Here is a 23,539-nt window from a genome sequence, read left to right as displayed (position 1 = left end):
CTGTTCGACAGGTTACATATCAGCTTAAATGCTCACTGATAAAAAACTTTATATAATATATATAAAACATAAAACAATCCGTTTCCATCACCTTAAATAAGAAAGAAAAGCCATTCAGCCATTCAGTTTGTTAACTATCGAACAAAAAAGAAAAGAGTTGACAGCACGAGATGCTGAAACAATTTAAACTACTTAAAATTGTAGTAGTCTTAATGAATGCATTTTGAATTTGAAATTCTTGTCATTCTAAAAATTTTTAAAACTCCTAAAGACTGAGCCAGAATTCTTGTGAAAAGTTGACAATCCATGATGATGACAAACGAGAAAACCAGTTGGTGAGGCGAATGAATTGTCTGCCTCTTTTTTTTGGCAAACAGCATAATGATAATGACATTCTTTCAAGTTCTTTTGACATTCGAAGGAAAGTTCGTGCTCCCCATAAAACCCGGCCGGCTCGACTGCCTATAAACGAAAGAAACCTTGAGACAGTGATTTACTAGATATATAATTACATACAGCCATTAAATAACGATAATGTCATACTACATTGTGAATTTTATTGTAATGTGTGTTCGGATTACGTCAAACTCGAACACGTATTTGTTCTTTCGTTAGTTATATGTCGGTCGGTTCGTTGGTTTGTCGATAGGAATGATGATGATGATGATGGAATAGATTTGATTATTTTGCACTCTAAAATACTTGCCAAATGGAAACAGGGTTGTCACGAAAACATGGCCTTGAAAATCACAATTGCCCATTGATAGTTGTTCAATATTGATGTTATATCGTAATTTATGGTGTTTGTATTGAGAGGGGAAAATAACCATTATTATTGTTCATTGTTATTGGTAATAATAATATTATCATCACAAACGATCATCGATCATCATCATTATAAAATGGCCATATGAATATACACATTTTGTAATAGCAATACATATGCAAAACATCAATAAAATAAATTAATTACCATATTAGATTAATATTAATCAAATCATTAAGGCCCATTTCGACCAATTCAATTGATTTAATTCATATGAATCGAGACATGAAATATTGATTTAAAAATAGTAGAATCTCATTATACTAGATACAACTGGTATAACAGTCTAGCTTACATCATATCATCGTTCATTTGCTTAATCAAAAATATATTATTCTTGGTATTCACATCATCAACGATGTGAACATTCGAATCTTGATTTTAATTTGATTGGTCGCATTTTTTGTCGTGATATTGTTATTTATTGCTTTTCATATTGTTTTTTCTGTTTATATTTCTTTCTATTTACAATATTGCTTAGATATGAGCTTCAAAATTGATCATAGGCATGGAAAGGATTGCGATTGAATTGATGAAAATGTTGCTGTCTTGCAACCTGTTGATTCTTTTTCTCTTTCTATCACTCGAATTGTTGGCCAGACATTCGACCAGATACTACTAATGAAAGAAACATATATACATGTACATTATATAGTTGCTTAACAACTTTGAATGATCGCAATGAATTTGTTCAAATCTAAATGAAATTGCATCTACAGCCATATATAACATTGAACATATTTAGAGAAAATTTTTTTTTTTTTTTGGTTTCTTTTATTCAAAAAAAGTTGCGATTGAAAGAGCGAGAAAGGCAGAAAGTGAATTTCTATGATCACTGCATGCATGGCAAATGGCGCGCATTATTTTCAATGGCCACAAATGTATGATTCGAAATTTACTTTCAATCTTGGCTTCTTTGTCGCTTGCGATCTTCAATAGTGTATATATTTATACGAACAAGTGCAGCCTATTTTTCAATTTTCAAACAGCTAGTCGATTTAGTATTTAAACCACACATTCAACTAGTTTCATTCGTCATTTGGACCATTTTACGCCGGTCGTACACATGTACATGATTTACAACTTACAGAAACCATTGGATTTAGAACTAGATTTCATTATACATAAACTATGCAGAATATCGAATTGAAAAATTTCACCACATCGGCAAAAACAATTTAAAGTTGAGAAGAACAAATTCTTTAACGTCAGTTTCTGGTTTCCGTTTTTTTTAATCAAACTATTCCCATATACTACTGTTGGCTTTATGAATAAATTAATGAATAAAAAAAGATTATCATCGATCGGAAATCAAATCGACGACAATTACAATATTGACGATAAGCGTGACAGCATTAAAATCATATTGCATATTGATAATCGGCCACCGTATGATCAATATTTCATTATTCAATCGTGTTGTTTTTTCATAATGGTTGTAAATTGAAAAATCTTTGATTGCGATTGTATATATTGATTTATTCGATATTGAATTTTATTTATGAATTAATGATATTATTATCATTGATAATAAATCAAGAAAAAACAAAAACATTGCCTCATTGGATTGAAATTTTCAACATTGTCATTAAGATTGTGAAAACAGCAAACTTTGACCAGAATCATATCAGCAAAATCATCGATGATTGATTATTGTTCAAATTGTGTCCAGTTGTCATTTTGTTTATAGATCAGTGCCTCCTTCCAACCTTGAGCCGTTTTTTATATTGAAATAACATTCCACTGCGGTAAACAGTTCCAAACAGGTCAGTGTGTTGAATATAACTTTTGAAAGGGAAACGATTATTTTGCAACAATTATCATCTCAAATGCCAACATTCAAATGATAGATATGCCTATTATGATTGCAGCTCAATAAATTTTTATATGTTTTTCTTGCCTCATCATATAATAATGATGAGGGTTGTAAAGCGAGATTATTATTAAACAACTTAAGGTACCAATTAAATTTACTCTGAATGAATTGTTTTAATGTTGATTCAGGTAAGCACACTAAGGAGTTGATTAAGATATGACAACAACGATGAATAGCCAGACAAAGGAGATGATATTTGAATCTTAAAAGTGTAAGATTCAAATATGCCTCATACATTAGCAGTTATTGGCTCATAAACCAATTTCTTCTATGCCTGCTTGTTGTCCTGTCTCCGGTGTCTTGTGTGACAATCACTTTTTAGCTCATTGGATCTGATTTGATTTTAGACATATTATTAGTCCCATGATATTGACAGCAACAAAACAATAATTTAAATAAACAAACACTAGAGAATCACAAGTTTTCTGATCGAAACTAGGAAAACATTTACACATATGACAATCGGTTATATTCATCAAAAGATTCATCATCATCATCGTCCAAATTCGATAAGTTTGTTTTGGTGTACTTTTTTTCGAAATCGATGTAACACTGCCGTTTTGTCATTGATTTGTGATTAGATGCGAAGAAATTTTTTTTTCTTTACAGTGTACGTGTAGTGTGAAAAAAAACAAAATTAAAAATAATCTTGTTTCTCTTAGCAAATAAAATCGATGAATTATTATGATGAATCAATGACGTCGAACGTAATCCGAAAAAAATTAGGAAATCATCATTTATAATCAATCAATTATCACTTATATATACACATACATAATGTGATGGTCCGTTTTTTCTGAAATTTTTCGTCCACCACCACTTATATTCACGGTGATCACCGTCATTATGACCATTATAATATGAATAGTTTTTCGAATATGTTGTGTTCCATAAAAATAATACTATCGCTCCATACGAAGATTGTTTGATTTTAAATTTTTTTTTATTATAGAAAATATTCATTCATTTATTTGGTGTTTGACATCAATACTTTCAGCACAATCAAAATAAATCTATGAATTATTCGTAATTCGTAATTCATTGCCGATTCATTCTCAGTGAATCTGATCAGTTTCCAAGTTAGCAGCTTCAAAATCTACATTCCTCTTGAAATTTTTCCCGGTGCTACAAACAAATCCGATCCACCATGACAACAGATGGCGCATCTAGAGATCGTTTTAACAACAAAATCGAATATTTTTTAACCGCTCTCAGCTATGCCGTTGGATTGGGAAACGTATGGAGGTATGTATCGTTATGGTTTCCATACAATTAATTACACCAACAGCATTTTTGATTAATTGATTTGAAAATTTTTTATTCTTTTGTTTTGTGTTTTTCATACACAGATTCCCGTATCTTTGCTACAAAAATGGTGGTGGTTCGTTTCTGATACCCTACATGACAAGTCTGTTAATTTTGGGTTTACCATTTTTCTTTTTTGAATCTTCAATCGGCCAATTCACTAGTCTTGGTCCTATCAAAGGTATTGCTTAAGTTATTTGATAACGATAACAACTAATTTATGGATTGTTCTGGTTGATTAGTATGGAGACTATCCCCATTGTTCAAAGGAATTGGCTACGCAATGTTCGTAATGGGCGCCTATGTTGGAATCTATTACAATATGGTCGTAGCATGGTCATTTTATTATGTCTATTCGGCATTAACAGAAATGCCGTCAGTTCCGTGGTTATCATGTAACAATGAATGGAATAGCCAAGAATGTGCTGATGGCATTATTCGTAACGTGACTGATGGTAAACAGACAAGTCCAAGTCAGGAATTTTTCTAGTAAGTTGCATGGTTTATCATGGATGATTTGCAATTCGTACATTGATTATCATCATTACTTTAATAGTCATAAAGTTCTACAAATCAGCGGAGGTATCGATGAAATGGGTTTTTTGCGTCCCCATTTGGTCTTGTGTCTGGCGTTGGCTTGGATATTCATATATTGTGGCCTTTGTTTAGGAACAAAAAGTTTGGGCAAAATTTCATATTTCACGGCTTTCTTTCCATACATTATGATAACTGCATTGCTCATTAATGGTCTACAGTTGCAAGGTTCTACCGAAGGAATCCTTCATTACATAAGTCCCAATTTTGAAAAGTTGAGTGAAATTGGCGTTTGGTCTGATGCTGCCACCCAAATCTTTTATTCATTATCTATCTGTATGGGCGGTGTGATCACATTGGCCAGCTATAATAATTTTAAAAATAATCTTTTTCAGTAAGTTCATTCGATAAACAATTGTTGAATAGTTATTGTGATTAAAATGTATTACTTTCTAGAGATTCGATCTTGATTGTCATAAGCAATTCTTTGACTAGCATCTATGCCGGTAAGTTGCCATACTATATTTTCAAGTTAACATAAAATTAATAAATGATTTCTCATAACATTCAAAGGCTTTGCCATTTTTAGCGTCATTGGATTTATGGCCAATCAGCTTGGAAAATCGATAGATGAAGCTGCTGACCAAGGTATGGATTCATTATCATAAATGGTTTTCTTATTAGCAATCATATTATTATTCTAATAGGCGTCGGTCTTGCATTTGTTGCCTATCCGGCTGCTCTTGCCAGGTTGCCTTACCCATCGATCTGGTCAGTTATCTTTTTCCTGATGATCATAACGCTCGGATTTGGATCTCAAATGACTATAGTGGAGACCACAGTCGCTACTCTAGTCGATTTTTGGCCAAATAAATTACAAAAACGAAAACCATTGGTTTTGGGATTAGTTTGTTTGGTCATGTTTTTGGCCGGTCTGCCTATGTGTACCGGGGTAAGTCGGCTAGATGATTTTTCTTTATTTAATTTTGTCATTGCGTTTATAATTGATCTTTAGGCTGGATTATATATTTTGCAGTTGATGGATAGTTATTCAATTCCTTATTCTGCTTTTTTCATTGCTATTGCTGAGTTGATTGCCATATTTTGGGTGTATGGCTTAGATATTCACATGAAAAACATTTACAGAATGGTTGGCTATAAAATCTGGCCTCAAGTTTATTGGCGATTCATGTTCAAATATGGCTGTCCAATTCTGATCTGTGGAATGCTGACCGTTGTCATCTGGAAACACGAGCCATTAGTTTACAATGATTATGTTTTTCCTAAATATTCTGAATATGTTGGCTGGTCATTAACTGCGTCTTCCACTTTATTAATTCCATTGTTTGCCATTATCGAATTGGTTAAAGTGCTTAGAAAGCGAAAAACATTGCAGGCAAGTTTTATGCACACAGTAAATATGTTTCAGTGATTTATAGCTAAATTTTACTCATTACAGCAAATTTTGAGACCCGAAGTGAAATTCGTTGGCGACCTCACACCATCCGATCAATCGGATAAATCATTCGATTCAATTAGTTCCATTGCAAAAAGTTTTCCGGAAGATCTGAATGCCAGTGGTCAAGATAATCATGCATTTCTACAATGCAACGAAAATTTCCGTCGAAATCTAAACCAATTTGCTAATTTTGAAGCTAACAGTAAAAACAATGCCAAACTACTTAACTTTACGTCGATTTCGACCTGGACATGTGGCAACAACGGTGTATCCAATTTAAATGACGATAAAAAATTACCTATTTCGCCTAGTCTGCAGAATGTATTTCAACAACAAGCCTAATTTTATGAATATGATTCCAGTTAATATTGAAAGTTGATTGTCAATTGTATTAGCATCATCATTTATTTAAACGTCTTCCTATACTATGATCATCATGAAAATTGTATGCCCATCATTCTCGAAGAATTTAAAAATATTTTTTAATCTTGCATCGAATCAAATCACATTTCATGGATGGGATCATCATCAACCGCTTTTTAAGAATTTTCTTTTTTTTCTGAATAAATTCTGTTTGTTTTCTTTTATATTTCAATAATAATAATTTTTTCAAAAAATAATAATCTAGTTCAGAGTATGCATTTTTATGTTCGGTACTTTCGAGGTATCAATCTGGTTATTTTTCTAATGCGACAGCATCACCATCATCGGCTCCTTCATTTGTTTACCTTTCATTTTTTGCATTGCTTATAATTTATTTTTCTCAGTCATTGAGTTGTTTTATGATAAAGTTTTACATCACTCTGATACAATCAAGCTTCATGAATTGATTGTCAAATGCAACAGAAGGAAAATGTCACACAATAATAAAAGCCAAATGAAAACGACAAATCAAAAGGTAAATGAATTCTGAATGCATAAAATCTCAATTATGTTATTCTCATGGCATTTTCCAGTCGATTGTCAACTATGAAGATGATTACGAAGATATCGATTTAGTGTCGGCCCAAAGACATTCGACATCAAGTGGCAAGCGGCGATCGGATCAGTATACATCACAAGCAGGATATAGTCATAAAGATCGTGGTAAGTAATTAATAGGCCTAATTGCCTTTGTTGTTGTTGTTGTTGCAATGAGAGAATAACTTTTCAGATGACCATAGTCATCGCCAGCTCATACGTAGTAATGATGGTGGATATAAAGATAATCATAGCAATCATGGTTCATCTCACCACTATAATTATAGAAGCCATGATCGATCCTCTTCGTCTAGAAATCGGCATCGATCATCATCACAAACAAGTAGAAATAATTCAACAAATAAACATAGAGAAAGAAGTGAATCTCATAACCACCACAACAAACAGGAAGAGTCCCGACATAAGCATGGCGATGATTATCGTAAATCAAAACGTGATCGATCTCATTATCAGCATAGTCGAACACGGTCGTCCAAAGAGCCATCCATGACAAATCATGGAAGCCAAGAACGACGTTATCATGTCCGCCATAGTAGACATCATCATTTTCATTATGGTCATCGTTCAAGCCGTAGTCGTAGTCAAGATGCTGAAAGACGAATGGAACAATCATCGAAACCCAAAGAATACGAATCTGCTATTATTACGAGTAGTAAGCATTCGAATGTCGAGTGTAACAAATCCGACAATATAAAATTAGTTGAAGACCAAATTATAGTTTCAAGTCAGATAGAAACTGTGACAGAATCTAAACCTCGAGAGCCACCCGCAGTTTTAGCATCAGTAGCTGCTGTCGTGGCTACTATGAAGGCACAACAATCATCAGAATCAGTATTTAATCGCATTTCACCTCACCAGACAATTCCATCGCAGCTTACCGATATTCCAAAATATTATAATGCCAAAATGGTAAATGCAGCCAAATTAGCTCAACAGGCAGAAAAGCGTAAACTTTTGTGGGGTGATAACAAGGGTTCAGCTAGCGACAAGGTAAATGATGATGAACATTCTACGAATATATATATATCTGACACTGTTCATTTCATTTCAGGTGAAAACGTCCGCGACGACATCAGCCAACGTATGGACGAACCTCAAATTTCAAGGCGAACATGGTCAGGCAATGACGGAAAAATTTCGTAAATTGATGGGAATCAAAACAACAGACAATACTAATCAACAATCGCTATCATCTAAAAATGATGATGTTAAGGAAAGTAGCCGTCATAATGAACAGATTGCCGCATCGAACCAAGCAAAACTGTTTGAAAATCTGGACCAACAATATTCGATTGCACGTCGATCCACGCATCTGGCACGTGGAGTTGGTTTGGGCTTTACAGCTGCAGGTATGTCCACTTCGTTCCAGCGTAGCTGTGGTGAAAATGACAAGTAGCACTTCCTTCATTAACCAATGTCTCGACTTTACTGAAATGATTGTCATGATAAAAATAAATGTATTCAAACTATGATAGTAAGCAATAATAGCCTTGTATTTGGACAATGAACCGCTCGCTATATACGCCTGACTCATAGTTTGATTGTCATGTTGAGACAATATTCTAGTCATCTCTGCAATTGTGAATCAGTTGAGCATCTCTTTCATCAATGAACGACCATCATGATTAATCACTATATAATGGGGTATATCAGAATATACATCTTGCATTAAATGCAAGGCAATGGAAGCCAATGAGTTAACGGAATGTAAATGTTCAAATGGAAGTCGATTCCTTGAAACGTGAGTGGTGAATACTGGATATAACCTGTACACCGCTTGGTCATTTCGTTATGAACTATTCTTTATACATACATCGAATGCACACTACCACTGTCATTGGGCAATAATTAGGTCGAATCCTCGATCCATCCAATCGAGGCGCATTATTATTATTATTCGATTCGAGCATTGACTGCTTATGCTCATGCATGTTCTCCTTTTTTTTCATCTCTCATCAGCTTCCAATTTGGAGTGAACTTTTGTTTCATCGTCGAAACTATCTTTCGTTCTGTCTTTCTACATCGAATGGCAATGTTTGTGATGATGATGATGGATGCGTGCTCGAGTGTAATTAAACGTTCATTGACATCTTTTAAGATCGCGCTATCTATTTAAGATTCGATTCAATTTCTCAATCACATTCACCAGCACGACATTCAATTGATGGCCATTTAGCCATGGAACCATGTTTTTTTGTGCTCCATCTATAAATCGACAAATCTGGCATTAGGCCAATTAGACTGATGACTAATATATATGAAGAATAAATTATTCGTATTTATTATTATCACCATTTGGTCGAACGGTGGTCACTTCGGTCGGGTTTTCGGTGCCACGAGAGATAGCCATATGACCACTTTCTCTTTTTATTTAGTTATTATTATTATAGCTGTATACATGTACAGAACAGCAATCACCATCGAAGGTCACCCATGAACCAGTCTTAAAAAATAGCAACAAGTTGGCTATGCAACAAGTGGTCAACTCCAATTCAGAGTTCACTGAACTCACCTGTGCTAATGACTACCACATGTACAGAGAAATCCACTAGTAGCATCTTTCATTCATGATCGTCTCGTGGATGGCTTAATCCTAGATGGACAACAATCCAATTTTTGCAATTTATCAGAATGTTCCATTGAAAATGATATTATTAATTCACAGAGTGATTATCGGATATACATATCTAGCATTCATCATCAGTGAATCTAAATGGCAAATCGAGTTATAATTGAACATGTGCTTAGCTGTACACAAAGCTTTTCCATTTTTCAGAGAGGTGCTTTCTCTTTGGAACATTATTATTATCTTCATCGTTTCAGTGCAAACGTGTATACTTGTGTGTTTGTGTGTGTGTATATGAGCACCATCATCGTATATAGATGACGTTGGATCGTTGAAAGAGAATATTAATTAGCATGATGAATACTGCGGACAATGACCGAAAGTGACCACCATCTTCAACATTTGTTCATCCATATCGAATCGAAGTTCAGGAATCTGCACACATGTGCTTATGTGTCCTCCACATCCGTACAGCTATAGTATAGTATAGTATATATATATGAACGTCCATGAATAATCTTTTTTCAATGCAATCCACATTCAATATGTTGAATTTGAATGCCGATTCCTCAGATTGCATCAAACTGGCCGATGGATGAAGTTGATATTATGATCAGGCTGATTAGAAGATGGCCACTTAACCCGATTTATATCGATATGATTCATCTTTTCCTGCTTCAATACTGACAAAGGAAACACCAACTTGGAAATACAATCTAATCTAGCTAATGTGATTGATTTAGGATGGCAAAAACATACAGAGGAGAGTTCAACGACCTATAACTGAACATCCACAATTGCCAAAAACGTTATTTATCTTTTTCAAAGTACTTGTATGTAACCTGTTGCTGCTGGATCGATCCAGAAACGAGACATACTGAGAGACACAATGATAGAAGAAAACAAGGAATCAAACTTATGAATCAAATACAATCAATGATGGCCGATATCGTTTAAAAGATCAAAACGGTAGAGCCGAAACCTTGACCTGATAGATGGAATGAATGAATGGTCAACTTGGATCCACAATATGTTCAAGTGTTCAAATATGATCAAGTGTTAATGAACTTGAGTCGCGAGTGGCGTTTGTTTGTTTGACTATGGATATGCCCGGAACAAGCACACCCCGGAGTGGTTGTCTTGAATCAATTGTTATGTAACCATTAGGTTAGACACCAAACCACACTAATCAAACTATCTTGACATGCTGCATAGCAACGGGCCATTTGGTGCTATAGTTGTTTGCTGTATTGGGATTTGGCAATCAAACTATTTTTATTACTGTGTGGACACACATGTTCCGTTGAGCAAATTCAAAACTTGTGTAGATGGAAAAGGCGCGTATGTCTCACATTTTTGTTTGCATGGTGTGTGTGTGTGTGGTGAAACTTGCTGTTCGGTGGGCATCCTCATTCATTGGATAGCTAATGATCACAGTTCAACGACTTATGAATGACTGCTTATGATGACCTCGGTGCGGCCATAGTGGTGATGGCCGGTCACTGCTTTCTGCCTATAGAGAAAGAGAGGATAAAAGAAAACTAGGAAATGGATCACTACACAAAAGGACCACATTTATTCGAAACTCTAGAGAGTCACTTGTTGAATACCCGATAGTCGGTATTACCGGATATTAATGCTTAAAATTACAACATCAGCAACTAATACATTTGCATTCGGTTTAGGTTGACACGTGTTCATCTGGTTAGTATCAGATCAGCTGATAGCTGTAATCAACTGGACAGGTCACACCGATGGCGTTTGTTTATACATAGTGAATATACATACAGGGGAGGATCATGATTGTATTCTCCCGCCTCAAATCTGATAAACAAACACACAGATGGACGAAGGTCCTCGATATTGGATGTTTCCGCCGCCAGAAGACGGCCAAATACTTGTGGTAAACATGTGGCAAGGTGGGCAGACACTACACTTACTAATAAATCTGCTTCTGCTGCTGCAAAAGCATTTTGATGGAATGCATGTACACAGGTAATCACAGCAGCAGATACAGTGGACAGTGGCTTGTAGTTAATATAAAAGGAGAACCGCCAACTTGGCCAACATTTCATTTAGTCACTGTCTAACCATCACTAAGTCACATTGTCATTTTTCGTCCATTAATCGATTGCTCGATTGGAATCATCTTATAAGTGTTGATTGTGTTGGCCTGCTATTACCAGATAATCATGCATCCACTTTGATCATATCCGTTGCTATATTAATAAACCGTCCGTCCCGTCTATAACGAGAATCCGGTACTTATCCTTTACGTTCGTTAGTCATTCGTTGTCTGTCGTAGCGATGATCTTTGATCTGATTGTCGACAATGTTTGCCCTTTGGTCGTGATACGAATATCACTCATCACGCTGATTGTTTGTTTAGTGAGCAAACTTTATTGGTCGCACAGTACCACAAAAAATCGCTTACCACTTCCACCAGGCCCGTATGGTATGCCAATACTGGGCTATCTTCCGTTTGTTGGCCATGATTTCCATTTACGCCTTACTGAACTAGGCAAGAAATATGGCTCCATATATCAGATTTATCTTGGAACTAAACGCGTCGTTGTCATCAACGATGCCAGAATAATCAAAGAAGCATTTCGTCAACCAGTATTTTCCGGTAGACCAGACACTGAATTGACGCGTATTCTCCAAGGCTATGGTAAGTTTATCTATGACTGATTTTTCAACTACTGTTGGCTCACAGTTTTCATGCACACGCACACACACAGGTATCGTCAACACTGATGGCGCATTGTGGAAAGAACAACGGGCTTTCTTACATTCTGTCCTTCGAAAATTGGGAGCCAAAAGCATGATATTGGGACGCGATTGTTTGGAACTTAAAATAAGAGTAAGTGATTAGATTACTCGATTAGACTAGAAATACTTAATTTTCCGCTGTTTTTGTTTACTCTATAGTCTCAAGTGAAGATATTTCTCAATGATCTCAAAAGCACATGCAGTCAGCAGTCATCGATACATATTCGGCCATATCTAGCCTGTGCAGCGTCTAATGTGATAGGATCACTATTGATGAGCATGACGTTCAAGAGTTCGGATCGTAAATTCCGCCGAATCATAGAATTAATGGAGGAAGGATTTCGTTTATTTGCTATAGCCATGCCTGTTAACTTTTTTCCCTTGTTTCGATTTGTACCACTGGTCAACTATGCTTATCGAAAAATGCAAAGTAACCGCGACGAAACCAGTGGATATTTTCACGAAATTGTCGAGGAACACCGTCAGACATTGGATCCAGATCATATTCGCGACTTTGTAGATGCCTACTTAGTTCAGCATGACCGGATAAAAGAATCTGGACAAGATTCTTTTTTTTCAGAAAAGCAACTTATACAGGTCATGAACGACATATTCAGCGCTGGACTTGAGAATGTCACCAGCACGATAGAATGGGCAGTTCTTTTCTTGATGCTCAACCCGAACGTTCAACGACACATCCAAGCGGAAATTGACCAGGTAATTGGCCAGAGTAATGAGGCACAGTTGGGCGATATCGAACACATGCCGTACACGGAAGCTACATTTTGGGAGGTGCTTCGCCGTAGTAACATTGTCGCTTTGGGTAATACTCACAGCACTTTGGAGTAAGTAGCGATTTTATCTGTTCACAGCTTTAATAATATAATATAATATAATAATATAATAATAATAATACTTTTAAATCACTTGTAATCAATTAGAGATTCTTCGTTGGCCGGATACTCAATACCAGCTACGACACACATTCTGCCAAACCTGTATGCGATCAACATGGATCCTGAACTCTGGGAGAATCCAGAAGAATTTAACCCGGACCGTTTCCTCAGCAATGGCCGTGTATATAGGCCGGAATATTTTATTCCGTTTTCTGTTGGTAAGCCATACTTTGAAAAAGTTGCCTTAAAGTTGTCCTTTCAATTGTCTTTGAATTATTATTCATTTGAAATCAAACTAGGTCGACGAATGTGTCTAGGCGATATACTGACCAAGATGGAGGTGTTTCTTTTTCTAACCAGTTTGTTGCAACAATTTCACCTCAAAATTCCTGATGGTGAACAACCACCCGAAGTTGCTAGCATCGTTTCGGCATCGATGGCGCCCAAGCCATTTAAAGTTTCTCTCGTCGATAGGTCAAATGGTTCTATTCTCAAATGATTAGCAGATGATTGACCCACCCACGGATGTTCTTTCAAATTTAGTTATCTAACAAATTATCATTATCATCATTACATTATCAATTAATTATCAATTATTAATTATGTTTCCTTGTTTTAATTATTATTCCATTGTGGTTTAAAATATGGCCAAGTGTTGCTTCAAAGCACTGAATGAGCTATGGTTTTGAATCGGGAAGACAATTTGTCAACTAAAAGTTGTTCGCCCGTGACGCTCAGAATAGTCCATGTGAATCCACTGTGTAGAGGTGAATCCGAATGTTTACAATGAACTAACAGCGTTAGACATAGACCATCGTATTGATCAGTATGGTCGGCAAAATCATGCTCGATAGCCATTAATCCCAGTGGTTTATGCGGTGGAACTGCCGAATTGCTCGGTATGCCGTCATTGCCGCCAAATAAATACTGCCAAGACAAACAATAGTCAAGTCAGCGTTAAATTCTTAGTCTCTGAAGTGAATCTCTTTCATATACCTGCATGAAGCGTTTTAATGTAGAATATACGCTTCGAGTGGGATTAAGCTGACAGATTGGTAAATGTGGTGACAAAGAATGTGCAATGAGAATTCGATGTTTACCACTATGAAAAACAAAGAGAAACATTAAACATGAAATAATAAACAGTAGTGAATGGAGAGAGGAGGCTTACATTTGTTGGTCCCAGGATGCTATCACCAATCGCATGTAGAGATTGGGAATGTAGCGTCGACAAATCAATTGGGGCGAGTGCCATGATTGGCCATTACGATAGTAATCACGAGCAAATTCGATCAATGGAAGGCAGTCTCGAGATCGTAACGATAGATGACCAGCATCATCTACGTAACAGGCTTGGAGCGATTGTTCGTCTGCTTTCGAAACGGTCTTCAACTGACCACCAGTGATACGTCCTATGTAGACAAAACGAAACCAATTTCCATGCGATGATTCTACTTTGATCACAGAGATTGGTTGGAAACAAAGGCCAGATTCTGCTAGTACGGCACGTTCAATGGCAGTCTCAAGCAATTCTTTTGGTTGAACACGACCTGCAGGTAGATACCAACTTCCTGAGCATGTTGATCGGGCTTCCTGTATCATGAGTACTTCTTGCCGTTCATTGAAAATAACCGCCGTGACGATGAACGTTACATTCAGGCCGATCTTGGGACCAAATTCATTGGAAACTTTAGCATCAATTCCACGGGCATCTATGAATGGAAAAAATTGCATATGATAGTAAGCTATGTTAGCAAGATCAACTTACTTGATTCATCGTTCTGCTGTCCGAGTGAATAGTCTACCTGTAAGAACTCTTTATCGGAATTGTCGATGATTGTTCCATTTAGAATGGCCTCAATTTTGTTGATTTGTGAATCCATTGTTTCGATTGATGACGAACACATTCTGAACTATAGAGATCTGCCAATAATCAGCAAATTCAAACTCATTAGACACACACACACACATGAATCGATGTGGCGATGATTGGGCGACAGTGGAACACCACGATTATGACACCAATGCAAACATAATAAGCAAAAAAGGCATACAGAAAAAAAGAAAGAGACTTGCCATGAAAGCTTATCATCATTATTCGAGAAAATGGTCAACAAACCTAAAAGTAACAACAACGCGAGTAGATATTATGGGCAATCCGGTTTTGTTGATTCGGCAATGCAATCAATTACATAGCAATATCTCTGTGATGACAAACTGTTGAAAGTAGACAAGATTTTTCATAATAAAATACTTATAATTCAAACGCCGTATTTATGAGCCGATACAACGCACACAGTAGCATTTGTTTGTAAAAACGCGCTTAACCCGCGATATATAAAACTTAGGAGCTAATAAAGAATAAGAACCAGAAATAAGAATAGTATAAAAAATGACTTAAAGTTTCTTTACAAATAAAATATGTAAAACTATGCTCGTATCTTTTAAATAAGAATTTTTTAGGATCCGATTCAAGCCGGATATTTGGGATAATTATTATGAGTGAAAAAGTGAGTTCTTTCCGATGTAACAGTGTATAATGATGACCCAAGTTTGTTATGATTTGATGCGTGCTTTTCGCCTGATTTCGGGAGCCTTGATTAATATAATCAATATAAATGGATGACGGGCTTATTTAGTGTCATATATTACATGCAAAATCATTTTTCATTTGTTCGATGACTAAGTGGATTTTTGTTTTTACTTGATTAAGTCAAATACTAAGCATCGTAAACCAACTCCAGGATTATATGAACAGATGATCAGAATGGCGATCATCAATACTCGTGATTTACATAAGGTATGTCATCCGCATTACCTGGTCAACATTTTATTGGCCTTTTCGTTCCTTGTGCTCAAATTGGTACCACCGTTTTGCAATTATCTGTTCAAAGAATGTCAGCTAGAACATGTAAGTTTTTGTTATTATCCATTTCCATTGACTGATTGATCATGATTCATAATAATATTTGAATATAGCGCGATACAGAAATTCTTTTCTTTACCATCGTTATAATTATGTTTCGAACGCGTAAACAGGGCAACGTCACTTTTCTGCCGTACTTGTCATCGGCCTGCATGCTCATGAAGCTTGGTAATATTCTACTCTATTTTAACGCTGGTCCTCTTTACGGAATCGTTTTCGGTTGCTGCTGCCTCTGTAAGTCGCATTGTTCATTTATGATGTGTTTGATGATCATATCTATTTCATTATTTAATCAACCACACAGTGCAAATGTTATTGTTACCTGAACCTACTTACCAAGGACCGGAAAACATTGCCTACATGAAGGGTGAAGATCTTGAAGAAGAAATTGGCAGGGACAAGCGAGTAGTTTGGCTAGTTGAACTTTATGCCGCTTGGTCACCACCTTGCGTCGACTTTGCTAATGTTTTCGCCGAATTGTCTAACAAATATTCATTGGACAATTTACGTTTTGCGAAAGTTGATCTGGCCCGTAACCCGGATACAGCCACTAAATACAGAATTAACATTTCGACTTTGAGTAAACAATTACCTACAGTTATATTATTCATGAATGGTCATGAAACTATGCGACGTCCATTGGTCAATGAGAAAGGCAAATTAGTTAATTTTGCCTTTACATTCGTTAGTATATTGAATATTCATTACAAAACCAAATGAAAAGGTTATGATTTTATTATTGTAGGACAATGTGGTGATGGAATATGATTTGGACCAAATCTATAAACAATGTCGAAACAATCCATTGACGACAGTGGCCGGTTCTATGAACGAAAATAAAAAGAACAAATAGCTTAAGATAGAAAAGAGAAATTTTATTCGGGCATCATTTTTCTTGTCATTGATATGTGTGTGTTCTATTATCTATTATATATTAAATTTAAAAAAAACCTGTTAAATTTTTTTTATTGATTCGGTTGTACAGGCGTCCAAAGATGGCGTGCTATGCGTTTTTGTGGCTCAATTATCAAATTCCAGTCTCACGTAAAGACACATGCATGCATGCATGCATGTATTGGTAATATCTCAAAATTTACTGTGTGGATTTTTGTGACACGTCTGCTGAAACTAGTGCGTCGTGCATTTGTCGAGTGATTTTCATTAGCTTCAGGTTACTATACGTGATTATTATTTTTCTATCATGTCGGACGCAAACGATCCAGAAACAAATCATTCTGTGCTAAAAGCTGGCCATCCACCAGCTGGTGAGTAGTGTTTGTCGTTGTGAACTATGTCATTTTCCAATGTCATTGAGTATACTCCCTGGAAACAGTGAAAGTGTCTGGCGGAGTACGGATTACTCAACATAAATTGCCAACGGAAAAGCCAAATGCTGTAAAAATCCAGGGTAGTAAGGATAATAATGATGATGATGATGATGATGAACATGCAATGCCAGAATCACCACCGAAACCTATGATTATGAGCGTATCGGGAGCACCAGTTCGTGTAAGTTCTTACTAATCCTTTATTCAAATTGTCTAGGCATAACATAATCAATTTATCAACTTGAGTAGGGCAATGAAGATTTTCCAGCAGATTCAGTACGGGCATATCATGATAAGAAGCCAATGCCAACAAATGAATGTCGTCCGTTGAATAAATCCAATCATTTCATACATCAACCAAAAAAATGATTTCATTATGAGAAATGCATCGACTATAGACCAAAATCTTTCTTTGTCTATTTTTTTTATTTTTCTCTATGTATTTCTATAATTTGGTTGATGAATAAAAAATTTTTTTTTTTCATTCCCGTAATTTAAAACTTACCTTAAACTGACGATAGGAATTTTTTGAGAATGACGATGGTTGCGACTAAAACCACAAATGTGGCAAACAGACATGAGTTTATGGACCACCCCTATCAGATCGATAATTAGCCTCGTAAGCAACCAAGGTCGATTGCTTTTCGGTTTGGATTGGCTGGCGGTACATTCCTTCGTCGATGATCATGATTATTTTGGTCATCGACTACAATAATATATGATCAATCTATTGAGTATGTGTGTGTGTGTGTGTGTCTGTGTGTGTTCTAGGCTGTGAGCTCAGTGGTCACTTTGTCAGACAGAGAGATGATAATTGGATGAGCTATGCGGTCTGATCGACGACGACCTGTTTCGAGCGTACCTGCTTGATTTATTCATTCGTCAGTTCAATTGGTTCAGGTAAACTTTCGCTTTTAACCATCAGCAGTCATCATAGACAGCAAATACCATTGCTATTGAGATTGGTTGTGTGAATAAGAAATTAGTTTAGCCATGACGACGATGGTAGTTGAGAAAACATCATTTTCATTTTCATTGACATTGATAATTATCGCTTACCTATTGTGCAATACAGCATTCATATCTAATAATGAAAGCAACAGTCAAACATTACTTATCGGTAATCGAATTGGCTGTAATCAGGAAGGTCAAATCGTTGAGATACCTTTCATTCGGATGACGGATCCCTGTATTGTATGCATGTGTCGTAATTCGGTGATCGAATGCTACCGTTATGATCGCAATAGCACTGCTTGTACAACGTCATTGTTGCCTTTAGCGGATAATGACAATGAATGTTATCACTATGGTCACCACCCCATGCAACTGAATCAACCATCAAACTGGACAGAGTCCGTATGTTGCACCCGAAAAGTTTGTCTAACTTGCAGGTAATTTGTTGCCCATTAAAACAGTCAACAACTAATTAATGTTATCGATACTCCTAGAATCGGCGACCGAACTATTGCGAATGGACAAATTTTTCAGGATCATCATATATGTCAATCATACCAATGTCATGTAAGTATTTTGCTTTTTGTTAGGAATGAGGAATGGAATGGAACAAATAAGGAATGTTATTCATGACAAAACTTTTTTTCTCTTTTTTCATAGAATGGTACGATAATTTCATCACGAATTAAATGTCATGTTCCATGTGATCGTCCTATACGATTTCTTGGACAATGTTGTCCATCATGCAATGTTTGTCCACGTAATATACCCGATGGCCATGAAGTTGATCCACTACCCTCATCAGTACAGGGTAATCAGAAAGAATCTTGTATACGATGTTATTGCTTCAAGGGACAGATGATTTGTCACCACCATGTTTGTCCAGTGTTGCATTGTCCACGTTCTGAATGGATCAGAAAATCGAAACCTGATTCTTGTTGTCCAATTTGCCGACCACCCAAAATCGCGCAAGTTATACGATCGGTCAATAGTTCCTGTGTTATGGGTGAAAGACGATTTGAACATTTACAAGCATTTACCTATGATTCATGCACTGATTGTGTATGCAAGGTTTGTTTACATCCACATTAATGATCAACCTATAATAATAACATAGTTTATGTTACTCAAAAGAATGGAACCAATATTTGTCATCAAAGATCATGTTTGACTGGCAATGATACAACAACCACCATGATGGAAGAAAAAATCATAAAAGACAACGCAAACAAATCCATACAATGCACGGATACAATGAATAAAAAAGTGCCATGCACTACACGATCGGTCGTAAATCTGGTGTGCCCCCATGGACATCATCAAGTCAAACAAAACGGTGAACAGACATGTGTTCCTAATGATGATGATGATGGTCATTGTATTATAAACGATTCATGGAACAACGTGACTACTTTTGATGGTTACAATTACAGATTTAATAACCATGATGATGACATAAAAATAGGAAATGGTCGTCTCTGCAATCGTGTACTAGCCAAGGATTGTCATGAAAATCGTCGTTTTTCATTGCATCTTATGCATAGATATTCTGAACGACGCAATGAATCGGTTAAGTATCGTGGAGCCTCGCTACTGCTACGTGTAGGAGAAACTCGAATTCTATTGAGCCATCATGAAACAGTATGTCGGATTCGTGTGAACCACAAACCGGCTCAACTTCCTTACATTCATATGGGTCAATTCTCGATTGTAAAAAATAAAGAAAAGAACCATATTCTTCTACATGCTCTAATCGGTATCAATATATATTGGCAACCTAATCGGTCAGTTGAAATTCACTTGAAGAGCCGTTTTCGAGGACATATTTGTGGTTTATGTGGTGATTTCAATGGTGATCCATCAAATGATGAACATCAACCAAAAGATATCACTAAAGGCTGTCAAAAGAAATGGGCGAAATCGTTAAAAAATCATCAACAAGGGGAATCTTTCTTAAAACAAAGTTGTCAGCCACAACTAAGGGATTCTGTTCGTCGGTTTTGTGATCGAATCATGCGAAGGAATAAACAGCAGTTGCAATGTCGACCGAAAGAGTTGAGGAAAGCGTACGAGCAGTGTTTGCGACAGGTGTGCCATTGTTACGGTGATCATGGAGATGACCGTCAATGTCTTTGCTATGCCATGCAACATTTTTTGGATTATTGCCACATGACTTCGATTGGTATTGACCGAATTTCTGAATCATCTGAGCTGCGAATTCCCATGTGCAAATGTGAGTTAATTTCTTATTAATAATCTTATCTTGTTTAATAATCTTGTTTGTAAATTATAGCCCTAAAATGCCCAACAGGTTCGGAATTTAATTTTTGTGGCAATGAATGTGGACGAAAAACTTGTCCACATCAATTCAAACAAAATGAAATGAGCTCATTAAAGTGCAACAAATGCATACCAAGGTGTGAATGCATCGGTAATCGGCGATGGCATAATGGTCTATGCATACCGGAAGTGATGTGTCCGATTTATACCTATTTGTAAAGCAATTTCGTCTACATCTACCTAGTCAGTCAGAAATTGTATTAAAATTCCATTTGTTTCATCATAATGGCAGCAATCGAAAGATAAATTAAATTCATCATTCAATTTATTCGAAATGGATATTTTCGCGCGCTCTAAATGAGTCGAATCGACGAATTAAGCGATTTCGACGCAACACCGATTTTCGAAGGTGTTGTCATCACCATCAATAATAGCCGCTGCTACAGCGACCGAGTGTGAAAGAGTGGAGCAGTGGACAACAACGGAGGCGAAGCAGCACCAAAGACTAGCCTTGTTTATTTTACCATTTGATCCAAGTTAACACAACAGCAGCAATTACAAACCGAAAGCAGTATATTCATATATAGAATGTACAGTGGTACCAAGGTTATCGATGATCGGTCAAATGGAGATGGCTGATTTATGACCAAACATTAATTAGTCATAGTCATTAATCCGACAAAGTCGAGTTGATTGAATCATAATTAACCTGTTAATCTGTTGCCGATGATCATTTAATGATGGAACAGATTACCATCATTAAACGAGGTCCAACTGTATACTGTAGGGTAAATGATAAAAATGATTTGTAATGATGAAATTGAGAAAACAGGGTAAAACTGAATGCGCGTACGCATTAACCGACAGAGTATGAGTGTGTGTGTGTGGTTGTCTGTCACTGTCTGGTTTTACTCGTATTGGTTCAAGTTTTTTTCTTTTGTCGCTTGTGTTTTTGTGTTTGTCGATCAAATTGTTTCGTTGTCCACACACATTATCTTTGTCTTATTGTTGATTTGGGCCCTTCATTCCAAAAAAAAAATACTAAATTTAAAATTGCTAACCACGAACCTAGGGTGCAAAGTAAATCAAGTTATAGTCAACTTGAGTGACCACCACCACCATGAGTGACGATCGCATTGATCCGTATAGTCAACAACAACAGCAATCACAACGCTATAAACGACAAAGAACAGCATCTGCAACCGAAACATCATCATCATCATCATCAAATTCCAATCAAGAATTACGGGCTGGTTCTGCCGCTGTATTGACTACTCCTTCCGCATCAACATCATCTGGATCTCGAACAACACGAACAACCATGGCAACCAATAATCACCATCATCATCACTCTACAACATCGACATCATCATCATCCACTAATGATAATGCAGCTACGGCGAGCAATAAACAAAATGGGGATAGCACCAAGGACGGAAATAGTAATAAGACAAAGCCGTTAACCAAGGCGCTAAGTACAAGTGCCAAAAGGTTTGATATATTGTTCTTATTGTTTCGATTGGATTCTCTAATTGCTTTGTATTGTAGGATACAGAAGGAGCTTGCCGAAATAACTCTTGATCCACCGCCTAATTGCAGGCATGTCTCTGATGATTATTTATTTATTATCTTATCATTCCGATGTTTTGCTTTTTCCTAAATAGTGCCGGTCCAAAAGGCGATAATCTCTATGAATGGGTATCCACCATTCTTGGACCTCCTGGTTCCGTATATGAAGGTGGCGTATTTTTTCTCGACATTCATTTCTCATCTGAATATCCATTTAAGCCACCAAAAGTAAATTGTCTCATTTAATGTATGCAATTTACTATAAATTGTATTTCTTTTGACAAACAGGTGACATTTCGTACTCGTATATATCATTGCAATATTAATAGCCAAGGTGTCATATGTTTGGACATATTGAAGGATAATTGGAGTCCAGCATTGACAATATCAAAAGTATTGCTATCCATTTGTTCATTGCTTACCGATTGTAATCCAGGTAAGAAATATTCACTCCGTTAAATAGAATAGAATTAATTTTAATTCTCGTTTTCAAATTCATTTAAATTGAAAGCCGATCCTCTGGTCGGTAACATCGCCACCCAATACATTAACCACCGGGAAGAGCATGATCGAATCGCACGTCTATGGACAAAACGTTATGCTACCTAAACAAAGGAAACATGCACAATACGATCTGCCAGTATACACACACACCCACACACACGCTATTCTATTATCAAGGACCAATTGGTCCATTCTACGCTAATTAGGTCTATTCGAATTTCATTTTCATCGAATTTTATCCTTTTTCATGTCAAAGTTTGATATGACTCATGCATACATGTGACTGCATTGATCACGCGATCACAACAAACTTGGCCTGTTCGTCATCCTGTTTCTACGATATCTTGACATACTTGATTTGCCTTTATTATTTTTGTACATTATTTAAAACAAATGAATAATCCACCTTATCATCATCAAATTCAAACTCACTTTGTAAATTTTCAAATCTGTCCTCTTAATTATCTAACTTTATGAAACTTTTGTTGCATTTTTTCTTTTATATTTTCAAATGCTTGTAGGAAATTGATTCTCGATCGATTTTTCTTTATTCATTTATTTTTTTCATTTAATCTTTACATATTGAATTTATTCGTTCCAATATTTTCCCTATATATAAAATACTGATTCTGTAATATTAAAAAATGAATTAAAGCTACATTTTTTTCAAATTTAAATAATCATAAATTGTCATATATTGGTTATTGGTGATATTTTTTGTCATAATCGTTGCTGCGCCATCTTTGAACAACATTGATCGTAT

At 36.1% G+C, this 23,539-nt stretch overlaps 8 protein-coding genes across 12 annotated transcripts; 7 read left to right on the top strand and 1 right to left on the bottom strand.

Annotated features, from left to right (window-relative positions):
- The first annotated feature begins 1,804 nt into the window (after positions 1-1,804).
- Positions 1,805-6,637, top strand: LOC124496776 (sodium- and chloride-dependent glycine transporter 1). 2 transcript variants are annotated; one of them, XM_047060341.2, is made up of 10 exons: positions 1,805-2,592; positions 3,655-3,947; positions 4,052-4,188; positions 4,250-4,496; positions 4,564-4,935; positions 4,998-5,047; positions 5,115-5,189; positions 5,249-5,493; positions 5,557-5,937; positions 6,001-6,637. In XM_047060341.2, exons 2-10 carry the CDS (start codon positions 3,850-3,852, stop codon positions 6,340-6,342), a joined length of 1,947 nt encoding a protein of 648 aa, XP_046916297.1. In that variant the 5' UTR covers positions 1,805-2,592; positions 3,655-3,849; the 3' UTR covers positions 6,343-6,637. The 2 variants fall into 2 exon arrangements, with proteins under 2 accessions (XP_046916297.1, XP_075591974.1); XM_075735859.1 differs by having other exon boundaries at positions 1,805-3,947.
- Positions 6,638-6,727: 90 nt separating this feature from the next.
- LOC124496884 (uncharacterized) lies at positions 6,728-11,351 on the top strand. Of its 3 annotated transcripts, none has more exons than XM_075735860.1 (5): positions 6,728-6,898; positions 6,957-7,086; positions 7,154-7,971; positions 8,033-8,330; positions 10,291-11,222. In XM_075735860.1, the coding sequence occupies exons 1-5, from the start codon at positions 6,854-6,856 to the stop codon at positions 10,332-10,334; spliced, it is 1,335 nt and encodes a 444-aa protein (XP_075591975.1). In that variant the 5' UTR covers positions 6,728-6,853; the 3' UTR covers positions 10,335-11,222. The 3 variants fall into 3 exon arrangements, with proteins under 3 accessions (XP_075591975.1, XP_075591976.1, XP_046916406.1); XM_075735861.1 differs by lacking the exon at positions 10,291-11,222 and adding an exon at positions 11,233-11,351 and having other exon boundaries at positions 6,729-6,898; XM_047060450.2 differs by lacking the exon at positions 10,291-11,222 and having other exon boundaries at positions 6,730-6,898; positions 8,033-8,466.
- Positions 11,352-11,846: 495 nt separating this feature from the next.
- LOC124496862 (cytochrome P450 18a1) lies at positions 11,847-13,818 on the top strand. The gene is made up of 5 exons (XM_047060428.2): positions 11,847-12,218; positions 12,289-12,410; positions 12,479-13,164; positions 13,261-13,433; positions 13,515-13,818. Exons 1-5 carry the CDS (start codon positions 11,855-11,857, stop codon positions 13,712-13,714), a joined length of 1,545 nt encoding a protein of 514 aa, XP_046916384.1. The 5' UTR covers positions 11,847-11,854; the 3' UTR covers positions 13,715-13,818.
- Positions 13,794-15,736, bottom strand: LOC124496905 (8-oxo-dGDP phosphatase NUDT18). The gene is made up of 5 exons (XM_047060471.2): positions 15,335-15,736; positions 14,984-15,286; positions 14,387-14,927; positions 14,212-14,317; positions 13,794-14,142 (listed from the first exon to the last, which is right to left on the bottom strand). The coding sequence occupies exons 2-5, from the start codon at positions 15,120-15,122 to the stop codon at positions 13,876-13,878; spliced, it is 1,053 nt and encodes a 350-aa protein (XP_046916427.1). The 5' UTR covers positions 15,123-15,286; positions 15,335-15,736; the 3' UTR covers positions 13,794-13,875.
- Positions 15,737-15,769: 33 nt separating this feature from the next.
- On the top strand, positions 15,770-17,100 carry LOC124496957 (thioredoxin-related transmembrane protein 2 homolog). Its single transcript, XM_047060538.2, has 4 exons — positions 15,770-16,126; positions 16,195-16,375; positions 16,446-16,825; positions 16,887-17,100. The coding sequence occupies exons 1-4, from the start codon at positions 15,974-15,976 to the stop codon at positions 16,992-16,994; spliced, it is 822 nt and encodes a 273-aa protein (XP_046916494.2). The 5' UTR covers positions 15,770-15,973; the 3' UTR covers positions 16,995-17,100.
- A 31-nt stretch (positions 17,101-17,131) lies between these two features.
- On the top strand, positions 17,132-17,962 carry LOC124497007 (death-associated protein 1). Its single transcript, XM_047060595.2, has 3 exons — positions 17,132-17,406; positions 17,475-17,650; positions 17,719-17,962. The coding sequence occupies exons 1-3, from the start codon at positions 17,343-17,345 to the stop codon at positions 17,836-17,838; spliced, it is 360 nt and encodes a 119-aa protein (XP_046916551.1). The 5' UTR covers positions 17,132-17,342; the 3' UTR covers positions 17,839-17,962.
- Positions 17,963-18,089: 127 nt separating this feature from the next.
- On the top strand, positions 18,090-21,030 carry LOC124496758 (BMP-binding endothelial regulator protein). Of its 2 annotated transcripts, none has more exons than XR_012832524.1 (5): positions 18,090-18,860; positions 18,918-18,990; positions 19,084-19,494; positions 19,541-20,656; positions 20,717-21,030. XR_012832524.1 is itself a non-coding variant. In XM_047060322.2 (5 exons), exons 1-5 carry the CDS (start codon positions 18,463-18,465, stop codon positions 20,920-20,922), a joined length of 2,187 nt encoding a protein of 728 aa, XP_046916278.1. In that variant the 5' UTR covers positions 18,090-18,462; the 3' UTR covers positions 20,923-21,030. The 2 variants fall into 2 exon arrangements, 1 of the variants encoding a protein (XP_046916278.1); XM_047060322.2 differs by having other exon boundaries at positions 19,558-20,656.
- Positions 21,031-21,591: 561 nt separating this feature from the next.
- Positions 21,592-23,432, top strand: Ubc2 (ubiquitin conjugating enzyme 2). The gene is made up of 5 exons (XM_047060548.2): positions 21,592-22,194; positions 22,252-22,302; positions 22,368-22,500; positions 22,561-22,708; positions 22,784-23,432. The coding sequence occupies exons 1-5, from the start codon at positions 21,824-21,826 to the stop codon at positions 22,879-22,881; spliced, it is 801 nt and encodes a 266-aa protein (XP_046916504.1). The 5' UTR covers positions 21,592-21,823; the 3' UTR covers positions 22,882-23,432.
- Positions 23,433-23,539: the final 107 nt, after the last annotated feature.

The sequence above is a fragment of the Dermatophagoides farinae genome, chromosome 2, assembly GCF_024713945.1.
Source record: "Dermatophagoides farinae isolate YC_2012a chromosome 2, ASM2471394v1, whole genome shotgun sequence".
NCBI lineage: Eukaryota > Metazoa > Arthropoda > Arachnida > Sarcoptiformes > Pyroglyphidae > Dermatophagoides > Dermatophagoides farinae.
Note: the sequence above shows the minus strand (reverse complement) of the source record. Positions and strands in the feature narration are given on the sequence as shown.